Source organism: Hippoglossus stenolepis, chromosome 2, assembly GCF_022539355.2.
Source record: "Hippoglossus stenolepis isolate QCI-W04-F060 chromosome 2, HSTE1.2, whole genome shotgun sequence".
In the NCBI taxonomy this organism is placed as follows: Eukaryota; Metazoa; Chordata; class Actinopteri; order Pleuronectiformes; family Pleuronectidae; genus Hippoglossus; species Hippoglossus stenolepis.
Genome location: NC_061484.1, coordinates 2,628,382 through 2,645,626, shown reverse-complemented (window position 1 = coordinate 2,645,626; position 17,245 = coordinate 2,628,382). Strand labels below are relative to the sequence as shown.

Below are 17,245 nucleotides of genomic sequence, written 5' to 3'. Positions count from 1 at the left end.
GCAATTTCTGTAATCACACGCCTTTGTTGTGGAAGCTAATTTTCTGTTGACATCAGGGCTCTACATCACCCACTTAGCTTTCCCTCAGTCTGAGAGGTGATTTAGCAGGTGGCTCTCTGACAATTATCCCTCTGATTGGCTTGAATTCACTGTATCAACACTTATTTTCCTCTCCCTCGTCTCACCATGAACAGCTCTGAGTGACTGACTGCATGATGATCTTGATGAGGCTGATGCTCATGATGATTGTGTCATGTTTGTGTTGTACTGCCAGAAATCCTGATTCCACAGAGCTGTGATTTAATAATTAACCCATGTAATATATCGTGGAATGTAAAATTGCTTCACATTAGATAATTGGCTGATCCATAAAGACACTCTATACCTTCTATGAATTGACAGCAATGTTTTAATCTATTGCGTTTTTTTAAATGAGTGCATGCGGTCTAATTCTCCCATGGGATCATTTCCTTAAGTCATGAAAATATCAGGTTTTTAAATTAGAAGATGGTTTATGGTGATTGTATAGATGCTGGCAAACTGTATTCTGACGTATAAATCCACTTAAATCGCACTTCCCACAGCTCCACTCCCCTTTTTTTTTTAAACGTAAGCTCTTTGGTCTGGTTTTACGGTCTCCAAATGTTGCTTGCATCATTATTTCAATTATTTATAGCAGTTTTCAGGAAAAAAAAACTGCCTACACAGCATCAAACAGACGACAGTGTTAAAAGTGCCACATTTGCCATGTTTTTCTGCTGCTGTGTTTTTGTTGGATGTGATGGTTGCTTGCCATGTCGCTACTTCTTTAAGGCAGACTGTACATTAAAGTGACAGGACAGGACGACCGGTGTAGTGGGGAGTAAACCCACATAAACACAGTTTACATACCTTTTTTAATACAAAAGAGCGTTTATGCACCTTTTTATGGTGGTTTACTTACTTGTTATTGTCCGGGTTTTAAAAGTTCGGGTTAAATTCAACACGATTGTTTACTGAGCATTAAATGACAGTCCCGATCACAACCTCCCCCTGCCCCCTGCCCCTTCTCTCCGTTGCTTGGCACCCGAGCCCTGCTCTCTTCTCTCTCGCTGCTTGCACACTCTCAAAGTCCAGTCTCTCTTACAAACTGATCGCGTTTCTGTGGGTCCCTCTATGCTGCATGAACACTTCCATGTGATATAGCAGCTCATCAAAACGGGTGAAAAAAGAAGGACGTTCCCCTTTTAACAGAGAGAATACTGCAACGACCAGATAGGCCTGGTGTTTTTAGCACCAGTGATGTCATTAAAGATTTCGTGCAGAAGTATTTAAACGCACAGTGACAGGGAGGAAAAAAATATAGGGATAACATTATAGGTTTCAAATGGTAAATGATGGTCGCTTGTTTATCAGTAAGTAAGATTAACAACATGCCTGTGTACATTGTGATGATCTCAGTCAGGCTTAGTGTTTAAGACTTTGTTTCCAGCCACATTGCTCGAAGCTAACTATCTGAATCGTAATTACATTTAAACTTAATTTCCAATGATGCTGACTGGACATTAACTTGGCCATTTTTACAATGAATGTATGGTATTATGTATTTTTATTACACATGTATTAGCAGGGTTTCACTGTTCTCTCTTAATATATAAAAAAAAAAAGCACAAATATTAATTCGTAAAGTAACTAGCGACTAATGCGAGATAGAAAATAATAGTGGAGTTAAAAATACAATGTTTGCCTCTGAGATCTAATGGAGTAGATGTTTAAAGTAACATGAAATTGCAACACTCAAGTTATGTAGCCCCTCAAATTTGTATACAGTAATTGAGTACATGTACTTAATTACATTCAATCATTGTTTACCACACACCAGTACAAATAAACAATCACAATAATAATCATAAAATGCTTTCCAAGCTGATATTCCAGATTTGTCTGAATGCAGATCACTGTCTATGCAGCCGAGCTGAGTTATGAACTCACTGCCATCATTACTTCATGTTTGTTGACCTGTATTTCATTTTCAATTTCAATCAGTCTCCTGTCCATCAAACAGTGCATTCAGTGCAGAAAACAGTAGCGCTGCTTATTATCAGAATCAAATATTAACTTTCAAATGTCTGCTTGTTCATGTTTTTTTTTTATAGTTCTAAAATGTAATTTTAGAACCCCTTTCTGACATATTAGCCATAACAACGTTTTAAGGATCTCTAGTTACAGCTCTGTATATATGGTTGCTGTCATTTTGAATTAAATGTCTTTGGGTTTTGGGCTATTGTACAGACTAAAGCAAATTGAAGCTGTCACCTAAGGCTCCAGGAACTTGTTATCATCTTTGAAAAGAATAGCAACAAGAGCGCTCCGGGTGCCCCTCACACTTACTCTTGCTCTGCAAAGGTGAAAAATAATACGGCATGAAAAACTTCCAGACACCCAAAAACCCTTAAATAAATTAGAGAAATACCCCAAGGCTTAACAGCGCTCTTGCCTTCTCAAGGGTGCCATGAGTAATGATGAACCCATACTTTATACCCTGTACCTGTAATGACTGAGTACGTGAACTGAGGACCCAAAAGCACAACTCGGAAACTGTGTCCGGTTTCCAAAAAACAGTGGTCGTTTATTTCCAGTCAGGGTTCGGAACACAGAAGGCAAACAGACAAGGCAGAGGTATCCAAAAACATGAGGCTAAGGTTAGGTTGCTAAATACAAAAAGGTGGTCAAAAGCAAAAGACAAGACGTGGGTATAACGCTGGAACTCTACGTACAAGACCAGACGAGCTGGCACAGGACAGGGGGAGACGCAGACCATATATACTAACAGGTGAAACATATAAGGGAGGGGAAGACAATCCGTGAGACACACAAGGGGCGGGAGTGATGTTACCTAAAGGAACAGAGACAAGCGTGAGTGTCAAAGTAAAACAGGAAGTGACATATCACATGAAACAGGAAATGCTGTGAGTGAGTGTGTGTGTGTGTAACCATGACAGTACCTGTGTGAAGATGAAACCAAGCAACGGAAAACATATTGTTCAGGAAACAATTGATATACCAGCTGATAATTGGAATAACCCGCTTCATTGGAAAGTACAATGCACAGATTTGTTTTGGGATAAAAATCCAGTATTGAATTCACATTGAAATACAAAAAAATCCAATGATTTATTTTTATTGTATTTTATCTTATATAGATTAACCTAAAGAATTATAATAAAGAGCTTATGGTTAGATCTTACATGTGCAGTAAATGCTTACCAATCAAATCAGCCTCCTTCTGAACAAATCCCTATTGTATTATGATTACTCACCTGGATACAGTATCATAAATGAGGTGTTTTTAAGAGCTAATTATTTTTCAGAGGTTCAGTGGTTAGGGCAGGGTCATCTGCCTCAAAACAGACTGTGTGAAAACATCTTACAATGAAATAAGAAATGTAAGATTTTAATCTGTTCACCACTTGATGACTCACGCTTCACTGTTGGTAGCAGAGATTATTTAAACCAGCTGGATGTTCACTGTCTTTGCTAGCACACTGTAACACAGTGATCACACTTTATTCTCTTTCCTATTCCACTCAGTTGCTGCTGCTGCTGCTGCTGCAAAAAGCTTTAAAACTTTACTGCACAAAAGAAACCCCTAAATGTGCTTGTATCCCTTAATATGGAAGACTAAAATTGCCAATATAAAAAAAGATATATATTAAGAAAAAGATAATTGACTCAAATTATTTATGTGCCTTTAAATGCATGGTAAATTGCATTAAAAATAAATGTAGGTATCCTACTCTTCCTACAAAATAACCTGGTATAAATAGGAATAATTGACATATAGGACTTAACTGATAATGAAACCTTTTTTTTTTTTTACTTTCATTTTACTTACATTCCCCTTTATTTATCTATTCATTATATATACGTTGACCTGGCATAAGCTGACCTGAGATTGACTATCATAACTTATCTGGTATGATGCTGCTGTGTTGATATATATGAGTCGTATATATAAGTCTGTCATGGGGTGGGGTCAACTTGATTGACATCAGATCAACATCTCTCTCTCTCTCTCTCTCTCTCTCTCTCTCTCTCTCTCTCTCTCTCTCTCTCTCTCTCTCTCAGTGTGTTTGTGTGTGCATGTTGGCTCATGCATACATGTTGAGGAGGTGGATGCCATAAATAATTACTGCAGTGATTGACAGGTCTGGTTGGATAAGGATGGGGGGACCCTCGTTAGCCGCATCCATCCAGGGCCCCAAGTTCCTACGACAGTGTCAAATGTGCTGCCTATTAGTGCCACTTATTACAGACGTGTTCCTTCAGGGAGAGAAACACATCCAACTGGAGCCCCTCACTATGGCAACCATTAGCTATGACTGTCCTTTGCATTGCATATCACGCTTTGCTTTGGTTGAGAAACATGTCGAATCCCTGGGAGACAACTTGCCGGGAATAATTTGGAAAAGTGTGAGTCTGTATGAGTGTGATGGTGTGTTCAGTCTGACTGTGAGAGAACAGGTAATATGTCACTTGTCAACAATAAACATGTTGGTACTGTCTGGATGGCTGAAACATGTAGGGATACACAATAATTACAAACCACACTCAACACTGTGTAAAACGATGCAGCCGACTCTGCTGATGGTGTTTGCCAGACTGTCAGACACAGCCAAACACAGATAAGCACACCATTTGCATTTAACTGGCGTTGTGAAAATTGCTGCCTCAATACACAAAATGCCCTTTCTAATGGTATGCTTTTTCATCCGCAACCGAGAACTGAACTGTTATGGAGCATTAAAAAGATATAAAACACTCACTTGCACACTTGCATTAAGGGAGAAAAGATAAAAACTCATTTTTCATGTGTCTACGTCCATCAGGTGGCAGGAATTAAAGGCATGCTAATTGCTAACAAGAGGCAAGACAACCAGGTGAAGACCTACATCACCTACAACAAGGGCAGGGACTGGAGGCTGCTGCAGGCCCCTGCTGCTGACCTAGATGGAAACGACATCCACTGTATTCTGGTAAGAGACTGTGTTTGTACTATAGCTTGAAAGAGTGTGTGGTTGTGTAAAACATAGGTGTTGAAGCTTCAGGGAGGATGTGGACTTGAATAATAGAAGAAGATGTCAGTTACACTTTTCAGGTGATAACTTGTTGATCTTCAAAAATGTTTCAATTTTTTCCAGACCCTTGACTTTTTACACAGCATACTCACATAGCTGAAAGCATTACAGTCTAAGTGTGAGTGTGTGTGTGTATGTTCATATGGTAGGAAGGACATTGATATGAAGTCAGAAAATGTCACATAGTGTAGTATTGCATTCACTTGTGCAACCAATGGCGAAGCCCAATCTACAGCTTTAATAGATTAATCATCCATTCTTCTTTTGTCCTCATGCGGTATAAATTATGTTTTAATGACTTCAGTATGAAATGGTATTATTGTTATTATTACAGCATTAAAAAGTATGTACAGTGGATGGATTGTTTGCATCGCCCCTCCAATGCTTTTCATTTCTTCCTTTCTTCTCACAAGTGTTAAGTTTCAAATGGTGCATGTACTTTTATACAGCCCTTTTCTATTCTAACACACAGACTGTCATTCCTCACTTCTATATCACACACCACATTCACACACTGCCAGCACAGCCGCCAGTGTGGTTCAGGTTCTTACACAGGGACACAAATGGGGAGTGGAGTAGCTGGGGATCAAACCACTGACCTTAAGACACGCTACCTCCTGAGCCAAAGCCACAAAGTCCCAATGTCAGTGCTGCGTCATGTGATGCACAAGACTATCACGAAAATTCAATCTCATATTCTATTGCATTGAGCTGTAATGAGTAAAGGTCATGCATATGTAATAATAACAATGATATTATAAACATGAAGCATTTATTACTCAGTTAGATGTTGGTTACCAAGGTAAAGGGTTTGGTTTTAGAGCTTTCAGGTCAGCCTTTTAAAAAGGACATTCAGAGAAAAAGAGAATATATGATTCAGAAGTCATTGTCAAGTTTGAATAAGGCAACGTAAAGAAGTGTTTCACTGTAAAGTCTAACCACTCTGACAGTAAAATAGTTTTATGGTCAGTAGGTGGTGTTTTAGTTAGTGAGCTATGTAAAGCAGGAAAGTAAGCAGGCTCCTGCATCGACAAGGTTTTGGTGTGAAAAAAACAAATTGGATGATTCCTTAAAATGTCCCCATCTTTAATTTATCCTGCCAGTCAGAAATCGAACCAGCGGCCTTTCTTCCACGTCTGAGTCTCTTTTGTCAGGGGAATCTGCTGAACTGTCGAAGAAAATGTTTAACCAACAAGGCCATGCCAGGCTGTACACTAATCAGAGAGGTTTTTGACAACCTGACAACCCAGAAATTGCCAGATGCCAGAAGTTGCCTCTAATACATGTAAAATGTAAAATACTAAAAAAGTTGTAATAATGCACTAATCTACCTTTACCTGTCTGTACCTTTTATAACAGATAGTTATTTGATAATTGCTGCATTTCACATTAGGCTAAATAATAATAATATTAATAATAATATGTAATTCTATAATCATAAATATTCTGGCAAACCCTAATATAAGTGTTTTATGTTGGTGCTTTTGGAATGGCATGCTCATGGAAGTTCCTGTTGGGTTTGAGGTACATAATGCGCCAGATTTACAGCATGTGTTGATGACACCTCCTCCCTCATTAGAGAGCCTCCCTGCAACTAAAACTAACTAGGAGGAATTCTGTTTGAGACATTAGGAGGACTTCATGCTGCTGAGGACGTGATTTTCAGGGCCCTGCGTTGTGGCTTACAGGTTCCCTGTGAGTGTGCATTCATTTGTTTGCCATTTTAATTACTGCCCTAGACTCCTTTTGGTTACCCTGTTCAGTCCCACTGCCCTTGATGTCCTTGCACCAGTGACATGCTGTCTGCTGCAAAGATGAAAGCAGACATTTTTTTTCAGCTCCGTGAACAGATGTAATTGTCTTCTGTTGTGTGCGTGCCCTGGAGACTTGGCGTCATACTTTAATGCAAATTACAATCGCTCTTTGTATTAATGACAGATTAAGTGCAATTAGCAAAACGTATGAGGGAGGCACAGTTGGTTCTCTTTGGGAGACTAATGGAACCTTTTTTAATGCTTCCCTTTATTGTACAACAATTTAGTTTTGACTCTCATTTTCAAATGAGAATTTTCCTCTGCTGTTACCTGGTAGTTAATTGAATTAGCTGATGCGCAGTGACCATATCATTTATGTTTATAATATTTACACAAAATATGACGCAATATCTTTCCTGGTTGAATATACAGTTTTTTTATTTGAGTCTTTCCTTCAAATGAGCATTCACCTCTATTGTTTTATCTGTCTTTTTCAGCCTTTCTGTTCACTTCATCTACAGCTGCAAACGTCAGAAAACCCTTACTTGTCAGGAACCATCTCCACTAAGAACTCGGCACCAGGGATCATAGTTGCCGCAGGTGAGATGAAACACAGGAAGTTATTTACAGTGAAAAAAAGCCTCAAATTGCTATCTGCAAATCATGGTGGTTGAATATTTTTTAAATATGAGTTAATGCAGGAGTGATGTCAATCAATCAATCAATCACAAGGTTGAAAAGGAAGGGAAAAAATACATATTAACAGGGAAGACTATGAAGAAGCCTCAGAGAGAGCCACATGTGAGGGATCCCTCTCCCAGGGTGGACACAAGTGCAATAGATGTTGAGTGTAACACACATCAACAAAATACATATATTCACGACATTGATGAGAATAGACAGTGTTGAACATAAATGGTGAGATGTATGAATGTTTAGTGTGTTAAGTATATATACATAAGAAAATATCTGACGGAGATGAAGGGAGCTGTAATGACAATTGTATCAATAGAGGTATTTCCAATAATAGTAGCATCTGTGAGTAGGCATATTGTTAATTTAAGCTCTAGTTGTGTAATTTGGTGTTAATCCTAATCCACGATCAGATGCCCCCACGATCACGATCCTCCACGATCCATGATCTACGATGCATGATCCACTAAGTGGCTACAGCAGCAATCCCTGATTTGCAAAGATGAAGCACAGGGACTCCAGGGAAGAGGTGAAGTTGGTAACATCACTTGGATGAGACATTAATGTGACGAAGATGGAGAGGTGGATAGAGAAACTCCTTGAGTCATTTGTCCCCCAACAATCCAAGCCAATATCAGCGTAACTAAGAGCTGGTTCAAGACAGACCTGAACCAGTCCAAACTACAAGCTTTATCAAAAAAAGGAAGGTGTTAAGCCAACTCTTAAAGACCGTGTAAAGCAATCAAAAATGTATTTTCTAAAACTGCTACTGCTTTATGAAATATGTTGAATTAGTTACACCTGTATCATTAAAAATAATCATCAGTGTTGTGTTTAATTGCCAGATCAACGCTTCCTTTCCTCCTGGCATACTTAAACTCATCACCTGCATGTGGGCTTCCGTACAGGTGCTAGTGTGTGGCGCTAGCTCCGCCGCTATTCATCTTCGATAGGCACAGAACGGCTTGGTTTTCATTTTGAATAAAGCTGGATGCACCAGAACCATTGATGTTACTTTGCTCTAGTTGTTAAATAGTTTGGGGGTGGGCTATGCTAATGAGGGCCACACTGCCATTGTGCGGTCACCCTCTCAGACTGTCCTCAAAATCAGGAACCAAGGAATGCTGTAAAACGCTCAAAGTTCACAATTCACCACTACATAGCTCCCATTCTTTTCACGTGTTTTCAGTAGTCACTTACTGACACGTACAGCATGTTAAGAGACAGCTGACTGGTTTTGGTTCACACAGTCTTTAAATGTAGGGAGGGTGTCTGCCTCCTGAACTGTAACTCCTAGTACAGGAGAAATGTCATCTCTTATCCTGGTTCTTATCAGGACACATGCTGCAGCATTTTAGACAAGCTGCAGAGTCTGAATAGACTTAAATTTCAATAATAAGGAATTATTAAATATGTCTGCATCTTTTTGAGACGGGACGTGCCTGATTTGTTAATGTTTGTGAAAAAGGCAGTCCTTAAAATTAGTTTTGAATGAGAATCAAAGGACAAATCTGCATCAAAATGAACTCCCAGTTTCGCAGGAAGCAAGGGCAATGCCATCCAGAGTGGCTGTATCAGTAGATAATGAGGTGTTTAGGGCCAAGCGTTAGAACTTCTGTTGTGTCTCTGTTAAATAGGCAAAAGTTGCAGGTCATCCAGTTAGTAGTTGTAGTATTTAGTTGAATACTTTGTTCTGTTTTAATTGATAAGTAGAACTGGGTGTCGTCCGCATACCAGTGAAAGGGTTTACTGAAAGTGTTTCTTAATTGAAGCATGTGTGATGTCAATAAAATTGGGCCGAGTACAGAACCCTAATTCTTCCACAGCAGACGTGTTGCAGATCACATGTCCACCTAATTAGATGATAATGTGTTTGCCTGCAAGAGCTTTCAAAAGACCTGAGGCAAAACAGGAGACATGAGTTAAGAGCGAATAGATGTGTTAGCAGCAGTGGTCCTGTCAGCAGAAAAAAAAAATCGTGTTTGTGTGAGTGTGAGATCATTCATGTGTAAGTTTGTGTTTGTCTCTTGATCTGTTTGTTTTGTCTTTGGTGAGTGAAAATGCTGAATAAACCTACGGTACGTCTCTGCTGCCATGCTTGCACAGTGTGTGTGTGCTCATCGCTGGCCGAGCCTTTGCCCGCTCCGCCTTTTAATACGTCAGCTGGTGCAGGAATCAACTCACCAACATGACAAACACCATCCAGATCAAACACGAGCCTATTTGCTGAGCCGCCGCCAAGATAGTGGAGCAGGTCGACACAAGAAGCTGGTTCAGTCGCTGCGCACTCGAAGGAGACTTTGTGTTGCAACACTGAAATCTGCTGAGGCGAAGAAGGCGCCCACCCTCCTCCACATCTCACATTATGTTGCCTGAATAATGCAGACATGCATAGGAATCAACCCCAGGGTTTTCTTTGTATTATTCACATGAATCAAGATAAAGCAAGCAGATCTGGGAATTAAGCCATAGGAATGAATTCATCACAAACGTGGTGTGATTGGCAGTTTAAAGAACATACAGCCCTTTATCTGCTTGATCTCACTGTGCTTTTCTTTTTTTGTAACACTTATTCTGTTGGCATTCCCACTACAGGAAATATCGGAGCCGAGCTGTCTTACAACAACGTTGGCATGTTCGTATCATCTGATGCTGGCAATAGCTGGAGACAGGTGAGCTTCACACCTAGATCAAGCCAACTGATAGACGTGTACAACCATTTGAAAAATGGATCTAACAGCCGCTGTGAAGTACCAACCTACTAAGTTTCCACTTCAGAAAGGCAGTTTGCATCAGGCCTGTTTCATGTTGCTGCACAGTTCAGACTACACGACTTGCTGTTGTGTGATCGGGAGTCTTGCCGCCATTGTGACTTTCCACTGTAAGACTGAGTGGCTACAGGTGGTCACAAACTTCATGAGCTTTCAGCAGAAGATGAATTAATCATGAAAACACACACGAGAATAAACACTGTGAACCGGACTGATCCTCACCATGATCATAGGATGACACATCAAGCTGGAGGAGGTGAAACGCTTCAGTGAACATCCATTGTAAAGAATAAAGAGCGACTTGGGCCACATTTATCCGTCCAAACATTCACTTTTTTCTGCCCAACCAGAGCCTGGTTCCTTGGGCACCTCACCACTACATGTACCTTCACCACCTTCACCTAATCCCCCGCTCTGATTGGCTGGAGCTGGCTGGAGTTGTTGCCAACTCTAACTAGATTTCCAGCAGGTTGTAAATCAAATCTGGGTCCTAATGCATCACGAGCCTTTCTAATCGCCTTCACACATGGACATTGAACAGTTCTCACATGGTGATATGCGACTGCCGGCTGAGTGCCGATGGGGGGCTTTGTCAGTGGCTTGCTAAACTCATCGGGCTAAACATTTTGAAGTCTGAACTTGGCTTAGGTTGTAAGTGTGTAACTGCAATCTTTAGCTTATACTCTGAGGAGCATTCCATAGAGTAGAATGCATGTAATAATGTAATGTGTAATGTAGCTAAGTGAGGATACACTCTTTTTTTTGTGAAAATTCATTTGCTTATCTCAGGATTCCTTGTAGGTGTTAGCGATAATAGTTTCTGGTGTTTTCAAATACTTTAAGGGTGAATTTCTGCATATGTCTGTTCAGATTTTTGAAGAGGAGCACAACGTGTGGTTCATGGATAGAGGAGGGGCCCTTGTCGCTGTGAAACAGCCCTCCGTGCCAACCAGACACTTGTGGTACGTCCATTCTTTCTTAAATTTCTTTCCATTTTCTAAAAACTATTTTAAGGTTTACTCCATCGATTCCAGCACTATGATCCTAAAAAAATGAACCTGTATATATTATATGTGGCACTCGATCCATTTAGTGATGCACTTTGACTGTGGCTCTTGAGAAAATACTCGTAGGCAATCTAAATTGAGAGATATTTTTTTCTAGCCACTTATCATTAACAGTCTGAGCCCCCCCAAACACACAAACACATACACACTCCTACCCACCCCCCACCCCCCTTTTAGTGTATTAATTAACACGTTGCCTTCCTCTTGCCAAATCGGGTGTCTACGCTTTGCCTCAGTGCAGGCTAATCCAACTGAGACCAGATCTGTTCTCCAGTTGCTTTTGCAACCATTTTGAAATTAGTTTCAGAGCCAGTGAAGTGTATCCTGCTGGTTTTTTGTCTCCCAACCAATTTAAGAACGATGGTAGAGAAAGTGGGGGGAAAAAGACAGATAGGAAGAACCCTGTGTATCTCCACAGTCACTGTACAAGCAGCTATGAAACAGAGTTGCTTTTCCAGCCAGTGTTAAGTTAAACACTTCCCCGGCCTGAATCTCATAATAGGTTCATGTCAAAGCCTTTTCCGTTAGAAGTGCTTTTAGCCAAATGAAGTCAGTGGGGGGTTTTAAGGGGAAGGGGGTTCTTTTTTTCCCATGCATGGGGCTTAGTAGTGTTTCAACCCATGTCACACTCAGGTACTCCTAGTTGTTCCCATATCAGCACAAACGTTGATAAGCTGTCAGAATCAATAGAGCCCACGCTTCACTGATGAAAGCTGTCCAATTTTTTTGCTATCTCCTTCTCCCTCTGCAGTTTTGTAGTCAAACATGAAACAGTTCTATTCTGGTCTTTTAGCTTTTTTCACGCTGGTGTAAACTTTACCCAGGGCCCGTGACGTTGCTTTTTCTCCTCTTTGACACCAACACATTTCCTGTCTTCATACACTCTGAAGTCAGTTTTGTGCATCTCTGCTTTGATAACCAAACACAGTGCTTCTTAAATGCCCCTTTTGATGTGCAGCCTTTTGATATTTACCCAAAGCTACAGTGCTAATTGCACAGGGCCTCTGAGACTCGTCTGCTGAGACAAGCCAGTCATTCTGATCTCGACCTAAATCCTCCCATGTGACCAGCTTTTAATACAGAGGGTCTGCTTCCGTGTTATCATTATTGCTGGATTTGTGATGGGAATGTCTTCTGACACACATACACAGGGTCAGCTTTGACGAGGGGCGGCAGTGGACCCAACATAGCTTCTCCTCGGTGCCGCTGTTTGTGGATGGAGTCTTGGTGGAGGCTGGGGCCGAGAACCAAATCATGACGTAAGTCCAGAAAAAGTGAAACGGTGTCAATCTTTGTCATTACAGTGGGTGTTCTGGGCTGATTGAAAGATGAATGGTGTTTTCTCTATTCAGTATTTTTTTACAGCAAAGGGCTACATGGATAGGGAACTTTAAAAGAAGGGGCACATTCAAACCTTTGTGTACTCTTTATTAGGTCACATTTCTGAGGAGCAAGTAATGCCTGACAAGTATTTCCACACAAAGCTGTTAACAGGATGTGTTGTCGGATAACTGAGTTGGCTAAACACCATCTGAGAGCACAGGCACGAGCACTGACCATAGACTACACAGGGACCAACCCGCTGAAGCAAGACAGATCCAATGTAGTAGTGTGCTCAGCTAAAAATAATAAACGTTTTCTCAGAAAGTCACACAAACCAGACAATGAGGTCACTATAGCCTGTATATCAATCAAATGCTCATCCTTCCTGTTGTAGTATTTTGCACACTTCCATCTATAAGGTGATATCAGTGGGAGAGGAGTCAGTCACCTTTTTAGTGGTTTTCCCTGCATTTGAAAAACCTGCATATTTGCATTGTGATGAAAATACGAGTTTTGAATCAGTGACCACTCCTGAATTTCATCCACATGGGAAGATGCAAAGGACTTTGTTAAATAAATATCAGGATATTTTATAACTTTTGAACATAACAATTATAATTGGGAAATAGGTTGGAAGTAGATTACCAGTAATCCTGTTTCCCAGGACTGAACACGTATTGGTAACCACTGGTGTAGAAAATGTGGCTTAGAGCCGTTGGCTTGTTTCCAAACAGTTTGAACCATAGACTGGAAATAAAGATGCCACCATCTTGCACTTTTGACCGTATTTGGAGTGAGAGTCTGAGTAGTAGTGATCATGGAGTGGAACAGCCTCAGTGCTGTTGATTCATAGTAATTCACTGTAATTGTGTTCTTTGCCTGTGTAGTTTTTTTGGACACTTCAGCCACCGTTCTGAATGGCAGCTCATCAAGATAGACTACAAGTCCATCTTCAGCAAGAAATGCACGGAGGAGGACTATCAGACTTGGCACCTGCACAACCAGGTGAGAATAAAAAGCATTTCACACATGCATCTGGCAAACTGTTAAAGTTCTCTCCATAAAGGGAAACATCACTGACAGTAATCGTGGTGTGTTTTGTGACCGTAGGGTGAGCCATGTGTGATGGGACAAAAACAGATTTACATGAAGCGCAGGCCTGGAAACTACTGCATGCTGGGAAAAGACTACTCCAGGATCCTCTCAGCTGAGTCCTGTATTTGCCGAGCTCACGATTTTGAATGGTAAGATGAACACTGTCTTTGTACCGTAGCTCTTTTCCTCACAGTCGTTAGGGGGGGATTATGTTTCTCTCCTTTGTCTGCAAAAGAACGTCATTAACAGCAGTTTGCTGTGTAACGCTGCCACACATGTCGAAGCACCACTTTAAATAGAATGTGTGTCATTTGTATCCTGAGTTAATAATTTAATTATTTTTCTACTGGGCAGTTAACATATCTGAATTGTTTGTAATAGTATGAATGTGACTCAACGGGTCATTTAATTGAATTCCAGGCCCAATTATAAGCCTCAGACTTCTTGAGACACAGTGTAGCCATTTGTTTATTCCAAGTGCATCCATTCGACCGCCATTAAATGCCTCGTTCAGTCCACTTAAATATGCTCTTTATGGTTGGTCTAACCTTACCGCTTTAGCTGCAAATGATCTCACCCACACAACCCTGTAAATTTATAAGCTGAATTTGGTGCAAATCAGGTAAAAGCAGATTCAACACTAATGTTTATAGCTGTAAGGCTCTACTTTTAGTCCACTGTGTTCTTACACACCTCCTACTCCTAATGGTTTTCACAATTGCGACTCAATGAGTGGATGCAGATGTATCATGAATGAAACTAGCTGAATGAATATGGGCCCTTTCAAACGGGGAAAACTACAGATGTGTTTTTCTCATTAGAACAATGACCTGGTTTCTTTCACAGCAGCACAGACATAATTCAAGATAGAGATGGTCTCTACCATTTGATAAAAGAAAAAACACTGTCAGGGAAAAACTAAATGTTTCAGGTGGGGGATTTATTCCTTACAGTAACCGTGGTGTGTGTCACCTTCTGTCATCTGTGCCATAACCGAAACACACATACGAGGCAAGAGAGGAGTTCTTCACTGACACTATTTCCACTGTTCATCACGGAGGTCTTTTTGTTTGCCGTTCAAGTGAGATCAATTGCATATGCTATTCATGTGTCTCATCAATTTGCTCCATGTGCGTGTGCGTTTTCCAATAATCTGATAGGTTTGGGGCCGTTTTACACAATTTGCTCATTATGTCTGTGTCTGTAGCGTCAGTCTGCTGTGCTTGTAATTCTGTTGAGACGAGTTGGGGGGAGGGAGGATGTAAATAGTTTCAATTTGTATGCAAATCCTAAAAGGTTGTATTTTGTTGTTTCGGAATGACAGGGAACCGAAAAAAAAGCAGCCCAACATACAGCAGTTATGTAGATGGGGATTTTAGCAGGTCAGAGATTGAGTCCTAATTGGTTCCCGTTGAACTAATGTAAAGTTAGACTTATTTTGTTCTGTGTCTTATTTTATCTCGGCCTCTATGTCTTGCTTCATGTCTCTCTACAGGGACTTATTAGGTGCATGCTTAAAATTCTAAAGTGAAGATTTAAAAAAAACTATCAATGCGGAAAGAAGACCAGATCCTTTAACTTAATTTGAGGTGTGAAGAGCCTGTCTGCCATATGATCTGCTCAAGTGCACACTTATTAGACTAATATGAAATGACTAAGCTATGCATGGCAGACACCTGCTTGCAAAGAATATAATTTTGTCATTATGTTGGATATAAAGTGCAGGAGGCTTATGCATCAAAGCTTAACGCTGAAGAATAAACCATTAAGGCTGTTTGAAAAGTTATTCAAATTCAGGGCCTCTGGGCATTCTGCAAAGTGAGAGTATGCATGTTCACATCAGTCTGGAATATTGTCACTCCAATATTTCTACCACCGCAACACAGATTGTTGACATTGTTGATTTTTCAGGTAAAGTAGTTACACCATATTGGTGGGTCGTAAAAAAATCCCTTTAGTTTTCACCAGACATGTCATTCGACTTGGGAAGTGAGCCATTCTAACATTTTAAGGCTGACTAATCTGAAAAGAGACTCATTAAAGCTGGACACTCACTAGACTAAACAACATAAAAGGCTACAAATAACCCATAATCCAACATTGTGTAAAACATTGCAGTTACATGGTACTTGCTCCATTGAAGAAGAATATATGTTGTAATGAACAAATACATTATTGTCTTGTGCTGAAGTATAAGACAGCCCCAATTTTTAAACCTAAGTTTTGGTAAAGAAATTTAAAAAGTCTTATAACACAATGGGAGTGTTTTTTTAATTGTATTCATTTGTTTTTGTTATTGTAAAAATCCTGAGCTGATGCACCAAAGTCTTACTATGAGGCCTGTAGCAGTTCTTTTTGTGTGGGAACCAGCCGCAGCCACAAGTCTGAGTTAATTCAGTGTCAACAGCGTTTTTAGTGATAGTGGATCCTTAACTGTTGCCCACAGACAGAATCAGGGGACTTGGAGCTTTCAAATAATGTGTTATTTGTCAAGGTTGTGTAAAGCTTGAGTCTAGATCAAACAAAACATTGTGCTACCAAGAATAAAGTGTCCCACTGGTGGAACACTTTAGATTAAAAGCTAAACTACTGTTAAATCCATCTGCTGATCTTGACCTGTTGAAAAAATATACCTGTGGATCCTGATGTTTTTATGAAACATTATGTGGTTACCATAGAATAATATGATTATCATTAAATAAGGAAGTGAAGAGGGGATCGTAACATGTGCGTTTTTCTCTTGTTATCTTCCATATATAATAAGTGAAGTATAGACATTTTTCAGGATTCCTTGAAGAACACAATTTGATTTGTGTTTACATGCACATTACTATATATGTTTCCTCAGTCGAGACAAAATGTACTTAATAAGGGTCGCTTTCTAACCAAGAGTAGGTTGAACAGATCAATACCAGTCTTGTGCCCTTGCAGTAAGTAAAAGGTTTGTATTTATATAGAGCTTTTCAAGTCTGGATGACCACTCAAAGGGCTTTACACTACGGTTTGCCATTCACCCATTCACACACACATTCATTCAGTGCATCTATGGGCAGCACTTTTTCGTCATTTAGCTAAAATAAGCTCATCACCTGCTGGATCTAGTGCCTCTATTCACAGTATACAGAAATATAAAATATAGAATATTATTCAATACATTACACAACAAATGTTTTGTATTTATTTTTTTAAACTAAGATATTGAAACATGAATTCAAATGTTATAAATGACCTCTCATCCTGTTGCTGTTTTTGTTTAAACAGATTTCTTCTACCACTTAATGGTTTCCTGGTAACTAAGACACATCACCAATCAAAAGAGCAACTAGGTAATGATGTCATGAGGCTGAGCCGTGATCCCAACTCTGCTTTCACATTTAGCTTCAGCACTGTGCTACATGATGCCAATTTTAAGATATGCTCCTGGC

At 40.0% G+C, this 17,245-nt stretch overlaps 1 protein-coding gene across 2 annotated transcripts in view; it reads left to right on the top strand.

Moving 5' to 3' along the window:
• Window positions 1-17,245, top strand: part of sorcs3 (sortilin related VPS10 domain containing receptor 3) — a 206,760-nt gene that overhangs the window by 155,024 nt on the left and 34,491 nt on the right. For both annotated transcript variants that reach the window (XM_035146310.2, XM_035146300.2), the window contains exons 10-16: window positions 4,869-5,015; window positions 7,369-7,471; window positions 10,160-10,236; window positions 11,206-11,297; window positions 12,554-12,661; window positions 13,613-13,730; window positions 13,836-13,969. In XM_035146310.2, the coding sequence (XP_035002201.1) occupies window positions 4,869-5,015; window positions 7,369-7,471; window positions 10,160-10,236; window positions 11,206-11,297; window positions 12,554-12,661; window positions 13,613-13,730; window positions 13,836-13,969 (779 nt within the window). The remainder of the gene's footprint in view (window positions 1-4,868; window positions 5,016-7,368; window positions 7,472-10,159; window positions 10,237-11,205; window positions 11,298-12,553; window positions 12,662-13,612; window positions 13,731-13,835; window positions 13,970-17,245) is intronic.